General features: G+C 56.3%; 2 protein-coding genes across 2 annotated transcripts in view; one reads left to right on the top strand and one right to left on the bottom strand.

The window, feature by feature from the left end:
• Window positions 1-9,771, top strand: part of LOC111141406 (ribosome binding protein 1) — a 41,867-nt gene extending 32,096 nt beyond the window's left edge. Inside the window, 14 exon segments of the mRNA XM_022493931.1 lie at window positions 280-372; window positions 2,393-2,485; window positions 2,564-2,647; window positions 2,796-2,885; window positions 3,547-3,639; window positions 4,075-4,146; window positions 4,674-4,769; window positions 5,292-5,375; window positions 6,945-7,012; window positions 7,014-7,041; window positions 7,786-7,869; window positions 8,058-8,159; window positions 8,575-8,718; window positions 9,197-9,771. Coding sequence (XP_022349639.1) covers window positions 280-372; window positions 2,393-2,485; window positions 2,564-2,647; window positions 2,796-2,885; window positions 3,547-3,639; window positions 4,075-4,146; window positions 4,674-4,769; window positions 5,292-5,375; window positions 6,945-7,012; window positions 7,014-7,041; window positions 7,786-7,869; window positions 8,058-8,159; window positions 8,575-8,718; window positions 9,197-9,235 — 1,170 coding nt within the window. The 3' untranslated portion in view covers window positions 9,236-9,771.
• Window positions 9,772-14,803: 5,032 nt separating this feature from the next.
• LOC111141429 (destrin, actin depolymerizing factor) overlaps window positions 14,804-16,599 on the bottom strand; it is a 41,438-nt gene continuing 39,642 nt past the window's right edge. The window contains exon 4 of the mRNA XM_022493974.1: window positions 14,804-16,047. Coding sequence (XP_022349682.1) covers window positions 15,938-16,047 — 110 coding nt within the window. The 3' untranslated portion in view covers window positions 14,804-15,937. The remainder of the gene's footprint in view (window positions 16,048-16,599) is intronic.

Genomic DNA, 16,599 nt, shown 5'->3' with positions numbered 1-16,599 from the left:
CCTCTCTCCTCTTTCTTCCACAGTAGAGCTTCCCTGAAAGGACACCCACCTTCTCACACCCTCGTACCACAGCCACTCCATAGCAGGCTACCCCAGGGAGGCCAGCAGACATGGGCCAAGAGGAGGGACATTTTGTCCCTTCGCAGTCTCCCTGTGGGGTCCCAAGTAGGGTGTGGGACGGTTCTCCTGCCCTGCTGAGCCTGGCTGAAGCAGCTTGCGGGGGGGATGTGTGGTGGCTGCCCCCACCTGGCCACTGATCTTTCCTACATCTCCCCCCAGGACCTCCGAGAGAAGAACTGGAAGGCCATGGAGGCTCTGGCCTCAGCCGAGAGAGCCTGCGAGGAGAAGCTACGCTCTTTGATCCAGGCCAAGGTCAGAGTCCCACGTGCTTGGCCTGACCTGCTCGTTTGGCAAACCACACGAAACGTGCAAACTGTGCACAGAGCAGCCTTGGCCTTGGAGCCTCTGAAATCCACACCCAGGGCCCCAAGGGCAGCAGACGGTGTGCCCCGGTGCCCCTGTGCCTTCCTCCTTGCCCTCCTTCTCTCCCCTTCCTTTGCTTCTTCCTTTCTCCTCAAGATGAAGGGGGAAATGTAGCCTTGCTGCTTTTTCTTAACTGGGCCCTTTGCCAGCAGGTCACAGAGACAGGCTGTGGGGGCTATGAGCCCACCTGGCTGGACTGCCTTTGAGGGAGAAGGTTGGGCCGTCCTTGTGGACTTCCTTCATCTTGTTCCCCTCCACCTCTCCCCACCCGCTCCACACACACACACACACACACACACACACACTTTCTCAGGGCCTCTGAAATCCTGGCCCAGTAGGTTCCGTGATTGACCTTTACATGGAGGGAAGGCATCTTTAGCAGCAAGCACTTGTCCCTGGAGCCCGGTGGGTCCTGAGTTCTGCGCCAGCCAGGTGGAGGGAGTGTGGGTAATTCTGTATGCAGGGCCCCCATGTTGCCTCTGGAGGGGGAATGTGGCCTGCGGTGGCTGTGGCCAATGAGGGCCTCGCCCACCCCCTCTTTGTCCTTGAAGAGAAGCCCCAGGCAGCCAGCCCTCCCCCTCCCCTCCCAGCCTCACTCATGCAGAAGGAATGTCTGTCCTGTTATCATGGGCTTTACAGGGACTTTCGTGAGCTTCCCAGGAAGCCTGAGGGCTGAATCAGATGAGGCCCTAAGTCCAGGCAGAAGGTGGAGGGCTGGCCTCAGGTCCCGCTGTGGCAGCTGCACGGAGACTCCCCAGAGATGACCCAGCAGCCTGTTGGCCTTTCTGTGACAAAGGCAGAAGCTGTGACGGGAAACGTCGCCTGACTCGCTCCCAGCCACACAGCCCGATAGATAAGAGCTGGCCTCCAGGTCCTCTGGCCTTTGCCTTGGACTCATGTGACCCTGGGGGGGTCTGACAGGGGTTGCGAGGTCAGGGATCCACAGCAGGCCACCAGCATTGTCTGCATCATTGCCAGGTGACCCAAGACAGGTCCAGTCTTGAGACTCGTGTCTGGATCACTTGGGCACTGTGGTCCGGCCGGGCGTCTTGTCACACACATTCCAGAATATCACTGGAAGGCCCTAACCCAGTGGCAGTTCTGGTGCCCCGTCAGGTCTCCAGCCGTACCACGATCATGGCGGGCTGGCCCCAGGCTCAAGCTGCTGGAGACGGGTTGTTGGATAAGACTGTGTTTTAGCCAGAAACCTCCCTGGGGTCTGAGGAAGGGGTGTTCTGTGTCCCCAGGGACGCATGTGTTCTGCTGGGCTTCGCTTTATAGCTCTTCCCATCCTCCTTCCATCCCTAGCTTGCATTTTGTGCAGGAGCCTTAAGGAGGACAGGTGGGGTCTGGCCTGGCATAGCCCAGACGGGGTGAGTCAGACTTCAGAGGAGACATGACCCCCACTGAGTGCTTGTCCCTTCTGGGTGGGTCCCCCTCCCTTCGCAGAGTGGGGGTGCTGATCCTTGGCCCTCCGCTGCTGCTGGGTGGGGTCCCTCCCAGATGGCAGTCGCCCCTAAGTGGTAGCTGTGGGGAGATGCCCCTCTCTTCTGCCTCCTCCCCGGCCCCCACAGCAGCTTGGTCATCCACATAAGTGTCTGCATACTCACACGCACACGCAAACGCTCATGTGGTGACCTCTGTGATTGAGAGCCAATCGTGGGTGGGCTCCTGCTGGGAGGTGTCCCAGGAGCCTGCACCTGAATGGAGATGGCTTAAAAGTGACCCAGCACAGGCCGCAGTGGCCAGAACCTGGCGCCAAGGTTGAGCCCCCACCCACCATCCCCTTCAGCCCAGTGGAGCCTCCCGCCTTCTCCGAGGAGCTGAGGCAGGACTCCCGTGTCGCCACAGACACTCCCCAGGGTTGCCCCAGAGCGCAGGGCTGAACGCCGCCCCCCTTCTCCTCCAGGAGGAATCAGAGAAGCAGCTTGGCCTGACTGAGGCACAGACCAAGGAGGCCCTCTCCGCGCTGCTGCCTGCACTCTCCAGTTCTGCGCCCCAGGTAGGAGGCGGGGTGGCTCCTGGGGGACCCCGCGCCCAGAGGGAATGTCTGGGCCCCACCTTGCACGTGTCGTTGCAGAGTTACACTGAGTGGCTGCAAGAGCTCCGAGAGAAGGGCCCTGAGCTGCTGAAGCAGCTGCCAGCGAGCACAGAGCCCTCCTCGGTAAGCTCAGCTGCTGACATGCCCTCGCCGGGGCCAGCGCTCTCCCTTTGGCTGCCCCCCCAGGAGGGGAGGGTGCCCGGAGTTGCCTCCTTGGGCAGCGGGGCAAAACCTTTGTGTTTGGCTGAACAGAGCCCTGTTCTGCCCACAGGAGCTGGCCTCCAAGCTGAGGGAGGCTGAGGAGGCCCAGAGCAACCTGCAGGCCGAGTGTGACCAGTACCGCACCATCCTGGCAGAGACGGTAGGGCTTGCAGCTGGCTGGCCCTCGGTGCACTGCCAGGAAGGAGCTTCCAGAGCCTACAGGCGGGAGGCGGCCCAGTGGCCCTGGGGAAAAGAGCCTTGGGTTTAATGCCAGCTCTGCACCACCTCGGGTCATCATGGCCCCTCCCTGGGCTCCCATTTCTCTCGCTTAGTGGTAAAGGGAATGAGTGAGGTGCTCAGGCCTTCACTGCTTCTGAGCTGAGGGGGCTGGGTGGTAGCTTTGGGGCTGGCTCTTTAGGGGTTGGGGGGTTGGAGACAGACATGACAGGGAGCGGACTGGGAAAGAAAAAGGTGATCATTTGGCTAGTGGCCGGCTTGAAGCCACTGTGTCTGTGACTTCAGGACCCGTGCTAGGTCCAGCTCTCAGGCCCAACCCCATGCCATGCTCCTTGCCCTGGGCCACCGAGGTCAGCACCGGTGGCAAACCCAACAGAGAGGAGAGTCCTAACGGCCTCCCTTGTGGGCCCCACAGTCTTCATTCACACACTGGCCAGAGACCCCACTGCAGGACTGACCCCCTTCCTTCCCCCCGTGACACCATGACAGAATCAGAGCAGCCAGGGGACAGGAGGCTGCAGCTGTGTTCCTGGGGGGCAGGGTCTCCAGGGAGGGGGACCTGCCTCAGTGTCCCGTCCCCCCAGGAGGGCATGCTCAAAGACCTGCAGAAGAGTGTGGAGGAGGAGGAGCAGGTGTGGAAGGCCAAAGTGAGCGCCACGGAGGAGGAACTCCAGAAGGTATAGGGAGGGCCCTGAGACCCTCTCCTGGGGTCAGTGACACAGGTGTTGCTCGGGGTGAGGGGAGGCTGTCCCCCTCCCTAGGAATGCAAGCATAACTTACCAGAATGCAAGCATAACTTACCTAGCTGTCAAGCTAGCTAGGTCAGAATTTATCAAAACCAGGGGGAAAGCTGATAGGGTGGAGGGGTGGTCCCGTGGGTCTCTTGGGAGACAGGAGGCGTGTTCGCTGGGTTTTGGTGATGCCACATCAAGTGCAACTATGGAGTGACAGCTGCCTTCTCAGTCTCAAGAGTCCCCTCCCCCAAAGAAGAGGCCGCTGGTCACACTTGAGGGCGGGCACCACTGGGCTTCCTGGGAGAGGGCCCATCCTGCTTGGGTCCTGGGACTGTCCCCTTCCAAGGGCTTGTGTTTGACGGGGCCTTCTCCCTGCAGTCACGGGTCACAGTGAAACATCTCGAAGACATTGTAGAGAAGCTAAGAGGAGAACTTGAAAGTTCAGAGCAGGTGGGTGTGGGGCTCTGCCCAGTGGGCTGCTCTATTACAGAGGCCCCCGTAGTGGTTTTTGCTTCGTGTCTTGAGAGAGGCGAAGGGGTCTCATCAGTCCTGCTTTTCCTTCCTGAGAGCCGCTCACAGGCTCAGCGGCCCTGGGCCCTGGTGCGCGGCAGCTTCTGCACTGGCCGCGTCGCAGGAGGGGTGTGAGGTGGCCCCGGTGCCCTCTGCGGACACCCCATCAGCCCTAGCAGCCTGCATTGTGCCCCTGGCATCCACCCAGCAAGCAAATCTGGAAGCGCTCCTCTCCTGCCCTGCTGAGGCCAAGAGCACTCCCGGCCCAGGAGAGCTGGACCTGGGGAAGGTGTTCCGTTGCCAAGGACTTGTCTCTGCCCGTCGTTGGTTGGCCCGCTGCCCACAGGCCATGGACAGCCTCCCAGCCCTCACCCCAAGGCAGCCAGACTCGTCGCCCTGGCACCCTGTTCCCTGTGGGCCCACTTGAGGTGTCTGACACGCGTGTGTATGTGTGTGTGTGTGCCCAGGTGAGGGAGCACACATCCCATCTGGAGGCAGAGCTGGAGAAGCACATGGTGGCCGCCAGCGCCGAGTGCCAGAGCTACGCCAAGGAAGTGGCGGGGGTGAGTCTGCGACCATGCCGTGGTTCTCCTCCTCCTTTGACTCTCACCCCAGCATGGAGTCTGGGTTCTCCAGCTTCAGGCCTGGCCTCGGGCCCACAGATTCAAGGAGACTTGCTGGGTGGTGGGGCAGACCTTAGCACGTCCAATGGACAGGGCGGCCTTCTGAGAGTTCCCTCTCTGGCCTGGGGACACCGTTGCCGGGGAGGACGGGCTCACTTGTGATACGGTTTTTGGCTGCTCTGAAGCAGAAACGCACACGCCTGACCCCTCCCCCGATGCTGGTTTGATCTCGGACTTCGGGCCTGTTTTACAAGCCAGGCTCACTCACAGTGGATTATGTCTTCCCAAAGTCTTCAAGGACAGTAGTTCTGGGAGGCCTCGGAGCCCCCGCCAGGCCTGCTGTGCCCTGTGATGTTCTCGGGGTTACAGGGAAGGGTCATGTTTGCTTGTCTGTCTCAGGCTAACGCACCGGAACTGGTTTTCTCTTTTTCTTTGTCGCCTGGGTCTGTTTCCTCTCCCAAGTTGAGGCAACTTTTATTAGAATCTCAATCTCAGCTGGATGCAGCCAAGAGTGAAGCCCAGAAACAGAGCAATGAGCTCGCCCTGGTGAGTGTGTGTGTGTGTGTGTGTGTGGTGAACTGGCCAATCATGCTTCACCCCATCAAAGGTAACGCAGCGTGGTGGGGGACGGTGTGCATGGACCCGGCATTAGAGGCAGGCTTTCATGGGCCCTGCCGGAGGGGCTTCAAGCTGGGGGGCAGCTGCCAGGACCAGTGCTCTCTCTCCACTTCCTGTTGCTCCAGGGAAAGGCACTGGGAGCTCAGGGCTGGGGTTAAGGGCAGTCCAGCTCCCTGTGAGCCCTGTGGCTCAGACCAGCTCGGTCAAGCCTGTGGGTGTGTACAGAGGCCTGCCGTACCCCAGGGTAGGGGCTGGATGTGGGTGCCACCTTGGCAGAGGTGTAGGGCTCCCTGCCGTGCAGGTGGCCTTAGGTTCTCCTAGTTGTCCGCTTTGGTGGCTGACCTGCTCCCTGCCCCCTGGCGAGGTCAGCCGGGCCTCCTCTGTGCCAGGACCAACTCCGGGGCTGCAGTCACAGCCCAGGCTACTGGATCTGCAGCGTTTCTTAAAATCTTGCATTAGTCATTACCACTTAGGAATTGGCAGATTTTGAAGACAAATACGCATCTGGTTTTTGGAGAGGAGCCAGCAGATCTGGCCCAGGGTGTGGGTGCTCCCAACAGCCGCCACCGAGCCACAGGCAGCCCCTGCACTGGGGCACACGCTCCGCGCCCCCCCACCCCCAGTGCACCCCTGCTTATTCAGGCCTTGCCCAGGGATTGGTACACTGGAGAGCGAGTGCCATCCGGGCCGAGTCACCTGAGCCCAAGGACCACTCGCCAAAGACATGGCCTCTTCCGGGTCTGGGTGACAAGGCCTGGGGATGCTGCCCAGGTGGAAGTCACATGCAGAGAAAACCCCAGAATTGCTCACCATCACAGGCCTGCGCATTTTGGTGTCACCTTTGGTGAGCTGCTGTCGGGAGGGAAGCCGAAGGACAGGCCTAGGGATGCCCTTTGGCGCACTGCCTCTTGGAGCCCATCTGGGCCCCCTGGGGAGCTCGTACCGGGGCCCACCCGATTCCCTGACTAGAACCTTTACCAGAGCTTCATGGGTGATGCTGCTACTGCTTCAGGTCTGAGGCCCCAGGGCATGGGGAACCCCAGATGTGTCCCCTGCCCCCAGCAGTGGAGCTCTGACGTAAGGGGACCTTGTTAGGCAGGTGTCCATTCCTAATCTTGTCCAGACCCTAAAGGGGGCTCTGAACAGTAGACTGCATTGGAAAAGGGTCAGGTTCGTAGGCAGTGCTGTCTGTGCCCAGCCCGTCCACTGCCTCTCACTTCCTTTTCGGTTCCTTAGCTGTGTGCTCCCTGTCCGTCAGTGGTCCCCTTGCTCACAGCAAGGGCTCCATGGCTAGCCTTGTAGCAGAGCACAGGAATGGCCCCTGGGCCTCAGTTTGGCTCTGGTCAGGGGTCACGGTTGCCAGACCAGGTCCCCCATGGGGCTTTGGCCATCGGGAGCATCCGCTGTCCTCCTGAGGGGGTCTGTGAGCTCGCGTGTGCACAGTGGCCCTGTGTCTGGCTGCGATCGGCACAAACCCACACTTCTTCCCTGTTTCAGGTCAGGCAACAGTTGAGTGAGATGAAGAGCCACGTAGAGGATGGTGACGTAGCCGGGTCCCCAGCTGCCCCCCCCCGCAGAGCAGGACCCCATCGAGGTTAGGGCGGTGAGCCGGTCCCCAGATGTCTGTCACTAACAGCCTGCCTCGGCCCCCTCCCGCCCACTGGGAGAGCAAGGACCGCAGGCCTCTGTTCCGGATGAACACTGGCCACTGGCAGCCTCTGCCACCGGCTCTGCCCAGCCAGGGGCCAGCCAGGTGCTGAGGTGGCCCCCGAGCGGAGGCAAGGGCAGGGAGGCAGCTAGGTAGAGAGGGATCAGGTGTGGGATCCTAACCATGTGTGTGGGAGGGCTGGCAGGGGGAGCCAGGACGGCTGTGCCTGCAGATAGGGAGTTTGGTCTCCCTGTTGCCCTTGCTGGGACGTCCCCAGCAGGGCACTTACTCTCCAGACTTCTGACCCAAGTAACTGTGGTTGAGAGCCCTCGCCAGGGGCCTGTGCCCAGAGGAGCAGGGTGGGGATGGAGTCATGGGGCTGGGACTGGCACCGTGGCTCTAGGGCATCCCTGTCCTGGGGTCAGCAGAGGTCCTAGTAGCATCTCTTCAGTACCCCAGCTCTGTCCCTGGGGCTGAGGCACCATCTCCCCAAAGGGGGAGCTTTGGGAACAGTTGTCAGCTGGCCAGTGGGTGGCCAGAGCTTCCCGCCCCCACCCCCAACCAGCCAGAGGCAGGGAGAGGCTAAGGCAGCACTCGTTGGCACTAGAAGGTGGAACCTGGCCAGGAGCCATGGTCCCTGAGGGGGTCTTTCCCGGCTTCCCACACTCCATGTGTACTGTTTCCACACAGCTCAAGACGCAGCTGGAGCAGACAGAAGCCACCCTGGAGGGTGAGCAGGCACTGCGGCAGAAGCTCTCAGCCGAGCTTGAGGAGGTCAGGCCCTACCCCTGCAGCTCCCAGTGTGCCAGGGCCTGTGGGGATATGGGGCAGGGGTCTGCGGGGCAGGGTCCAGCCTCGGGCCCTGCCCCGCACCCCTGTCCCTCCCTGCTGGGCATCTGGTGACAGCCCTGCGCACTGTGTTGGGCCTCCTGCCCACACCGTGCTGCCCTCTCTCCACCTAGGCTCAGAGCTCGGCATGTCGGCTACAGGCAGAGCTGGACAAGCTCCGCAGCACAGGGTTCCTCGAGTCTTCAGAAGCAGAGGAGGAGGTCACGCAGCTGAAGGTAGAAGTTGCAGGGGAGCAGCAGGTCGGGAAAGGAGGGTGACTGTCTGGGGTGGGAGGGGGAGAGGAGCCCTCTTGAGGCCCCTTGAGCAGGGTCCAGCCTTATTTGGTGGTAATGGAGGGTGGCAGGATCCCTAAGCCCCCAAGGTCACACTGGGCAGCCACTCATCAGTGTGGCTGTGTACATGAAGTAAAACCAGAAGTTTGCTTCCTGTCCCTCTAGCCTCAGTGCACCTCAGGACCTCCCCAGTGTCACAGGAAGCTCGTGGTGATGCTGGTAGCAAGGCAGCAACTGCAGCCTCACACCTCTCTCTGGAGGCCTCCCAGTTCATGGGCAGCAGGGCTCATGGGCAGAGCCGGGGTCTGTTCTGCTGTGCCACAGAATGGCTCATCCCCTTGCACCCTCTGACCTCCAGGAGAGACTAGAAAAAGAGAAGAAATTAACCAGTCACTTGGGACGTGCTGCCACCAAATTACAGGAGCTTTTGAAGACAACCCAGGAGCAGCTGACGAAGGAGAGAGAGATGGTGCAGAAGTTGCAGGAGCAGCTGGACAAAACAGTGAGTGTCCTGGCCATGGCTCCCTCATCCCCTGGCGGTGTGGGAGGCCCCAGCACTCCTGGGGTGCAGGACAGATAGGAGAACCAGGCCTGGGGGCAGGATGTAGTGGGGACAGACTCCCGGAAACAGGTGGTGGGACCTGCAGCCACCCTTCTGCAGATTCCCTTGGGGCCGGGGGAGTGGGGGGGAGTGCTTCTCTGACCCCTACTGCCAGCTGGGTCCTCCCTTGGCCCAGCCTGGGTACCAGGGTCCTCACCCAAACTCAGGGACCTCCCTCTCCTCCTATCGGCTCCCACCAGCTTCTGGAATCCATGCTGGCTCTCCAGACTTGCTGGGCTGGGTGTTCTCAGAAGGGGTGGGAGTGGTGTGGGGGGTGTTAATCCTGGGGGCACTGGAGGTCTCTAGGAGTGAGGGGGGAGCAGTTGCCTTGGCTCCTTGGCCCCAGCCTCTCCCTCAATCTGCCCACTTTTGTTCACAGGAGGATGGTAGCAGCTCAAAGGAGGGCACATCTGTCTGAGTCTCTTCAGGAAAAGAAGTTACTGTTCAACTTACCAAATGCCTTACACATTCCTTACGAATAAATAAACCACCCAACACAGCGTTATCCAGGCCCAACCTCCAGTAGCTCTGAGAGAAGCCATTAGAGGCAAGAGTCTCTTAGAATCACAGAACTAGATCTGCCAGACGCCCCGTTTGTCGAAGAACCTTTGTCACATTTGATAAACACTATTCCCCAGGACCAGCCCTGGACCACCACCGAGCAGACGCCAAAGCCCTTCTCAGCTCTGTGACAGGCCCCAGGGTGTGTGCTGGGGAGGCCGGGACTTCTGGGTATCTGTATGTCAATCAGTGCAATTGTTTTCTTTCCCTGGGTTGGGGGGGTCAGGAGGCGGGCGGCCCCAGGGGAGTCTCAAAGGCTGTAGAGCAGACTGGAGGGTCACAGCCCAGCCCAGTGAGGCAGCAGCCCCTCACCCCCAGGAGAAGCTGCCATCAAGAACGGATGTGTGACCTTCCGGATGTTAATGCCATTAAAACCAACATTGTCGCCCGGCACTTTTGGTCTCGTCTGGTTTGCTGGGGCTCCCCGACCTTGCCACTGGGCCCAGGATGAGAAACAAGGAGGTGATGGCTCCCTCAGGGACAGAAAAAGGGTGCTGCTTGGTTTCCCTAAAAGCAGGAGATTAGCAGCCGTCTTGGGGCTCGCTGTCTCCCGGTCATGCCACCCAGGCCCCAGTGCCCACCAGGCATGCAGAGGGAGCAGGCCCGTGACACCTGGGGGCCAGATGTACTGACCACTGCCTCTACCCGTGAGGATCTGAGGTTACCTGAGCAGGCCGTGGGTGACCTGGGCGGTTGTGTGAGGTGAGCTCTGTCCTTCTGGACAAAGCTTGGACACTCATGCATGCCTCAGGAGGGTGGCCCAGAGCTGGAGTGGCCAGCTCAAACCGGTCATGGTCCTCAGATCCCCCGTACCTGTGGGGGCCCGTGAGAGTGTGGTCCTTGGGCTAAGAGGAGTATGGGGGCTTTGTAACATGAGCAACACCTGGTTTGAGGAGTCAAAGTCACAGGATGGGTGGGACCAAGCCAGGAGCCAGGGGGTGAATGTGAGCAGCCCTAGGGCTTGGTGGCAGCCATCAACCAGTCCTCCCATCAAGGGGCTGCCTCAAGCAAGTGCTGGCCAGGCTCCTCGCCCTCCTGAGCCTCGGTCCTGGGAGCGGGGTGAGACTGGCTGGGGCGGGTGGGCACTCACAGCAGGGTGGGCCCCATGGGGAGGGTGCAGAGCCCAGAGAAAAGGCAAGCCAAAAACTCATCTGCTGTCTCCTTTGGGACTTCTGCATGCACGTCATAGATGTCTGGCTGGTGGGTTTACCCCTCTGTGGTGGCTGACAGAGGACCCTTGAGACCCAGGAAGCATATTCTAGAGCCTTCAGCCCCACACACCACGCACCCCCCGAGAGGCCCAATAGCGCTGACCTGAATCTGCGTGACCAAGACCCAGTCTCGGCTTCTTGGGGGCGGGGGGTGCCTCACCTGTGACCTGTGGTCCACCTAACCATGCTGTCTCTGCACCTGTGTGTTGCAACAGTACTGGGATGGGAGTGCTGGGACTTTGGGGAAGGCTATCCAGAGAAGTGAGCTTAAGCTGGAGTCCACCAGAGCAGGTGCTGTCAGGAGAGGGGAGGAGGGCTCAAGGCTGAGGGGACAGCAGGTACAGAGATCGGTGGCAGCCAAGGCATCAGGGCAGGTAAGGCAATACAAGCCATGAGATTTTTAGGTAAGAGGAGACCATCATACCTGTTCTAGAACTATGGAGGGGGCTGAAGTGGAAAGGGGAATCTCAGAAGGGGTGGGAGTGGTGTGGGGGGACTTGGGGTGCAGATGCTGTATTTTCTGGCAGCAGACTGAACAGGAGAAGTGGCCAACGATACCTGATGCCAACCACATCCCCAGCCTTGTGCCTGGTTCTCAAGTGAAACCTTCCAGTCCCCACAGGAGGTACAGAAGTGAGCAGGTCACCTAGTAAAAGGCAAGGCAGGTTTCAAACATCTGTCAGTACATCACTCAGCCGGGATGCGGGGGTCAGCTGGAGGGGAAGAGTCAAGTTTTGGAATCCATGGACCCCATGAATAGTGGCTGAGTCCCCCCCCAAAACTGGTGGCCCCTCACTGCACCTTCCATGTGCCTTTTGCATTAGGAGCAGGGGACTCTGTGCCAAAGGACCTACAGGGCAGGGGTGGGGTGGGGTGGGGTGGGGTGGGGGAGGGTGGTCACAACTCCTCCCACCAACAGTGAGTGGTCTTAACCAAAGCCAGTGGTTTGGGGCCCTGGTCAATCTCCTGGTGGGAAACTGAGGCCAGACCTGGCCCTACACCAGACACATCACCATGGCCCTGTGAGCAAACGCTTCTAGTATGCTCCCCTCCCCCTGCCACACTGACTGCAGAATTGAGAACCCTTATGCTAGGCACATGCCCTCTGAAACCCCAGGAAGGGCGGTCCTTGAGGCATGGAAGGCATGGGAGAGACTGGGCAGTACTGAGTGGCTGCCTCTGGGTACTGCTCGGTGACCACTGCTCCCTCAGACCACCCGGCAGAGACCCTCCAGTGTCTATATGCCTTGAGGAGGTAAAACAAAGGCCACCATGATACAGGGTGGTGGCCCCAGGAGGCTGACCTGGGGACTCTCAAACCATTGTGGAGACCTCCTGCAGCTCAAGCTCTCAGGGCCCATCCTCCATCCTCTGCCCCACCCACCCCAGCAGGTGCCATGTAGCCTCAAGGCCCAGCAGAGGGGACTCAAGTTCGATAAGCAGCCTGCCAGAACTTGCCTTGGCCTGGCCTTGTTGCCAGGGCTATCTTGGGTAATGTTCCAGAGTCATGCTGGGGTAGGAAAAGAGCCATTCAGGAAGATACTGGAGACAGCTGCCCTCAGTAGATGCTAGAACGGGGTCAATAGGCCCCCCTGGTCTTCCTCTACAGCACACAGAGGCCCGGGGAGCGTGGCTTATTCGCCTGGCCATTCCTAGCTCCCTGTCCTGCAGATGCAGGGCCCCTGCAGCCCTGGGTAACTGGATTCTATAGCCCCAAGCTCTGAAGACCAGTGCGGAAGCGGGAATTGCCCAGGCTAGGCAAGAGCACTTGTCAAAGAACAGATATGCTGGCTGACCTGCTAGACTGACAGGAAGCACTGCTCTCCCCTAGGCCTGGCTTCCTGGAGGAAGTGGCCTGGGAGGCCCGGGCTCAGTGCTACTGCTGCATCTGAGACACTCCACCCCCACCCCCCCAACAGTGCAGCTGGGAGAATTCTGAGAACATCTAGTCTCTATCCTGCCCTTCAGAGGCTCCTGGACTCGACCTGAATCCAGCTCCAGGGTCACGCAGCCCATGAACAGCCTCTCAGCTCTGGTAGCCCCATCATGTCAGCAGCAGCTCTTGACTTCCTCTGGTCATCTCTGCATAACATTCAATAAAATGTACAAACACCAGGCTTCCTGGCCTACAGGCAGCCACAACACAAGATTTTAGAAACCACTAGACACCCTCCATAAATGCCTTCTCTCTGAGCTTCCTTCAGATTTGCGTCTAACAGAATTCAAAGCCCGAAAGAACTGTTATCTTTCCTGCCCCAGTGCCAGCCTCATCCCTGGCACCAAAGAAGATCTAACCTTAGAATTCCAGATGTCAGAAATTAAGAACTCTCCTGGGGTACAGTGGGAATAGTTTAGGGCCAGAACGAAAGAGATCCAAGTTTTTGTAGTCCCAGTTCTGCCACTTAGGAGTTGTGGGACTTTAGGCCAGTGACTGGACTTCTCTGGGCAGCCCACTGGGGACACTGGCTACGGGCTGGTAGGTCTCCCGGGCAGAGCCCAAGGACAGACCTGGCTGGCCAAACAGCTCAGGTTATACAAACTTTGCTTCCACCAAATCCCTGGCTCCTGGAACTTCACCCTCTCACACAATGCAATTATGGGTGACCCTCAAACACCACAGAGGTTAGGGGCATGGATGCCACCCCCCACCCCTGGCACAGTGAAGTCTGTATTATTATTTTTTTTTAATCTGTATTACTTTGGACTCTCCCATAAACTACAAATAGCCTACTCGTGACCTGAGACTCCCGATAACGAACAGTAGATTAATGCATTCTGTATGTTATGTGTGTCCTAACACTGTATTCTTGAAGAAAATGTTAAGAAAATCATGAGGAACATACATTTACAGTCCTGCCTATAAAAAAATCCACATATAAATGGACCCCCACAGTCCAAACCTGTGTTGCTCCAGGGGTCAACTAGAATGACCCTTCTTACAGCTGCAGCCCAGTTTGAACTTGGTCCAGTGTCTGTCAGTCTGTATTTCAGAAATGCCCAAATCATGGGAACGTGATGTGTCCCTGCGCATACCCAGTGTGAGAGCCCGAAGAGCAACCAACCAGCCAAGAAAGAGAAGCTGCACTTCCTATGTGTGATCAGCCAGCCCTCTGGACTGTTCTGCAAAAAACAAAACCACTCGACTGAGCCTAATTCTATTATCTGAGTTGCTGTGCTCACTGTTTTCTCAGGGATTAATATTCCCTGAAATAACAACTTCATAGTCAAACTCTGAATTTCTGTTCGCAGTGGCTTTGTCTGCTTCTTTCCCAGGGCAAAAGAGTATGAGCAGATGACCCTCCAGTTAGTCTTCCACACACACACTCCCGTGCCGCGTCTGCACTTGCAGGAATGCAAACGTGCTTGCCAAAAGCAGGTGTACCTGCAGTTTGATCCCTCACCAGAGTCCGCTGACATCTCAGACTCACATCTGGCATCAGAATGACCTGGAGTCCTTGTTAGCCGGATTCTTGGGCCCCCACCTCAGGAATGCAGTAAGACTCTCAAAAGCTCCCCTAGGTGGAGATACAAGTTAACTGTTAGCAACTTCCAGACTTCTGGCCTGTGGGAGAGGCTTAAATTCTCTCCAGTCCTTGTACCCTGTGTGAAGCCCTCCCCATAGCATGCATCCCTCTCGTACTGCCCACCCCTATCTCCCCAGCACCGCCGCTCCCCACCCCCAAGCAAATGCGCTGGTTCTCCAAGAAGTGCCATATGTCATGACTTCCTCCTCAACTCCCCCTCATCAGACACCTGGCTCTACCTACAAGGCTCATTCTGGAGTCAAACAGCCGTGGACCGCTACACTTCTCGGGAGGCCCGTTCAGAGACTGTCGCTGGCGGCACTGCTTTGCAGTACAGGGAATCAGGAACTCAGGATGAAAGAATGACACGCAGCTCACCAGTAAGCCAGTAGCCAGTGCAGTCTTCAAGACAATTTTGAAAGCAGCATTTTGATTAAAGCATAACTTTCTTGCCTCCCAAATAAAGCAGAAAGGAGATAAAAACCTGGTATTTGGGATACACATTTGGAGTAAGAAAAAGATACCCAGCTTTTTTATACCAACTTCCTCATTCAATAAGAGGGGGAAGGAACTGTGGTCTTAACTCTAATTGTCTGAAATATCCAAACCTCCACATGCCTTATCCCATTTATAGAAAGCAAAATCCTTCATCCCCAATTCCCACATGAATAATAACACAAGAGGTAAGTTAAAAATGCTTCCTTTATTACATAAAGCCAATACTGCTACTTCTAAGTTCAACTGTGTGCATCTCTATATTTTTCAAAGTGTTATGCCTGTGATGTTAAAGACAATCACTTCCAAGCGTTATGAGGTGGTGGCTTCCCATGGGTGTCATCCATTATCCCTGCTCCCCATTCCACATACAATCAACAAGCTGCTCTAGGAAATTAGGAAGTTCTCCCAGGCCCCAGCGTACACGTACACTTGTGTTCTTCCACACCTTACTGTACCAGAAGCAACAAAATTCTGAAGGAGACACAGCTGAAGTTGTGACAGGTGTCCCAGCTTGTCAATATACCATTTTATCATCTTCATTAACAAAGTGCTGTAATTACAATGGAGCCCTAATCTGCATTATAATTAGCTGTTGCAAGGTCCTATACATTCTCCCTAGGACACTCCCGTGATTTTATTTCCAAGATGCAAGGTCACTCTCTGAACAGTCTCCCAACTAGCCCGCGGAGAGCTCACTGCGGGTGCAGGGAGCTTCTCCCCGTATTCCAACTGCATGCTCAAAATAGTGCTTTGCTAGATCAGCGCTGGTTAGAAGTGTGCACGATTCTGAGGCAGTCTCCATCATACATCTGCTAGAATTAAAAGACTGCCTGACTTAGTCTTACTGTAGTTAGTGTATTAGTGCTGTTACATGTGCTAAGGAGATCTATTTTCCATTATGCAGTTTAGCTCAAGAGAAAATGAAGAATTTGGGCCAAAATTATAACCAGATTATAACCAGTTCTCTAAGCAAAAGAAACTAAGTTACCTGCTGAGGTTACAAATATGCAATAATTCTCTTCATATGGCCCTTGTACTGTTTGGTAACTGCATTATTAAAAATCATGAGTTTAACAAAAACCTTTACAAGCCAACTCATCAAAACAGGCCTTTGGCCAATAAGAATTTAATTTCACACCAATAAAATTTTAGATTTTAGATGTACTTAGGGCCATCTGCACGTTTACAGAATATTTAGTTCACTTCAACAGATGACAAGACAGCTCCCCTCGGTGAGACCCTGGTCTAAACATATTTGCTTTACTTATATAGCAAGAGGGTAATATTAAACATGGAAGCTTTCGATCTGTGGCACTGAATGGTGGTCTACACAGGGCATCCTTCAAAAGCTACAATTAAGGATCCACCTAGCTTTTCAGCAATACAAGCCCGATTGAGGTCTTCTGGTCCGTTTGCTTGACATTCGTGTTTTATGCCTAGAGAGGAAAAACAATTCTCTTTAAGGATTATAGCAGTAACATAACCTATTTCTTTCTCTAAGACAGGAAACTGTTTTAACAGACCAGTTCTAATATGGACAGAACAGCTGCGGCACATACGAACAGTGGAATACTACACAGTAAGGAAAATAATCTGTAACTATGTGCATGAAAATGAACAACTAAAGAAGGGAACACTGACTAAAAGAAGCCAAACTTCATCCAAGCATATGGTCTGGATGATTCTATTTGTATAATGGAAATCAGCCAAAGCTACTTCTACTGCTAGAAGCCACACTGCTGGTTCCCGTATGGAAGGACTAAAAGAAAGTGACACAAGAGAAGGGGCACAAGGGAGACTTCTGGGATGCCGGTTGTTAAATCAAGAAATAACCATTTCCGTTTGTGAATAGTGAGTTCTACAAAAATTTAGATGTCCACGTTCTATAGATATGTTATGCTTCAATTAAAAGTTAAAAAGCAGATGTAGTAATTTTCTTATTTTTTAAAATTAAGTAAAAATACAAAGTTGATGCGTCAGTTGCACAG

Source organism: Enhydra lutris, unplaced genomic scaffold (genome assembly GCF_002288905.1).
Source record: "Enhydra lutris kenyoni isolate GAN:26980312 unplaced genomic scaffold, ASM228890v2 scaffoldscaffold6, whole genome shotgun sequence".
Lineage (NCBI taxonomy): Eukaryota > Metazoa > Chordata > Mammalia > Carnivora > Mustelidae > Enhydra > Enhydra lutris.
This window is presented reverse-complemented; position numbering and strand designations above follow the sequence as displayed.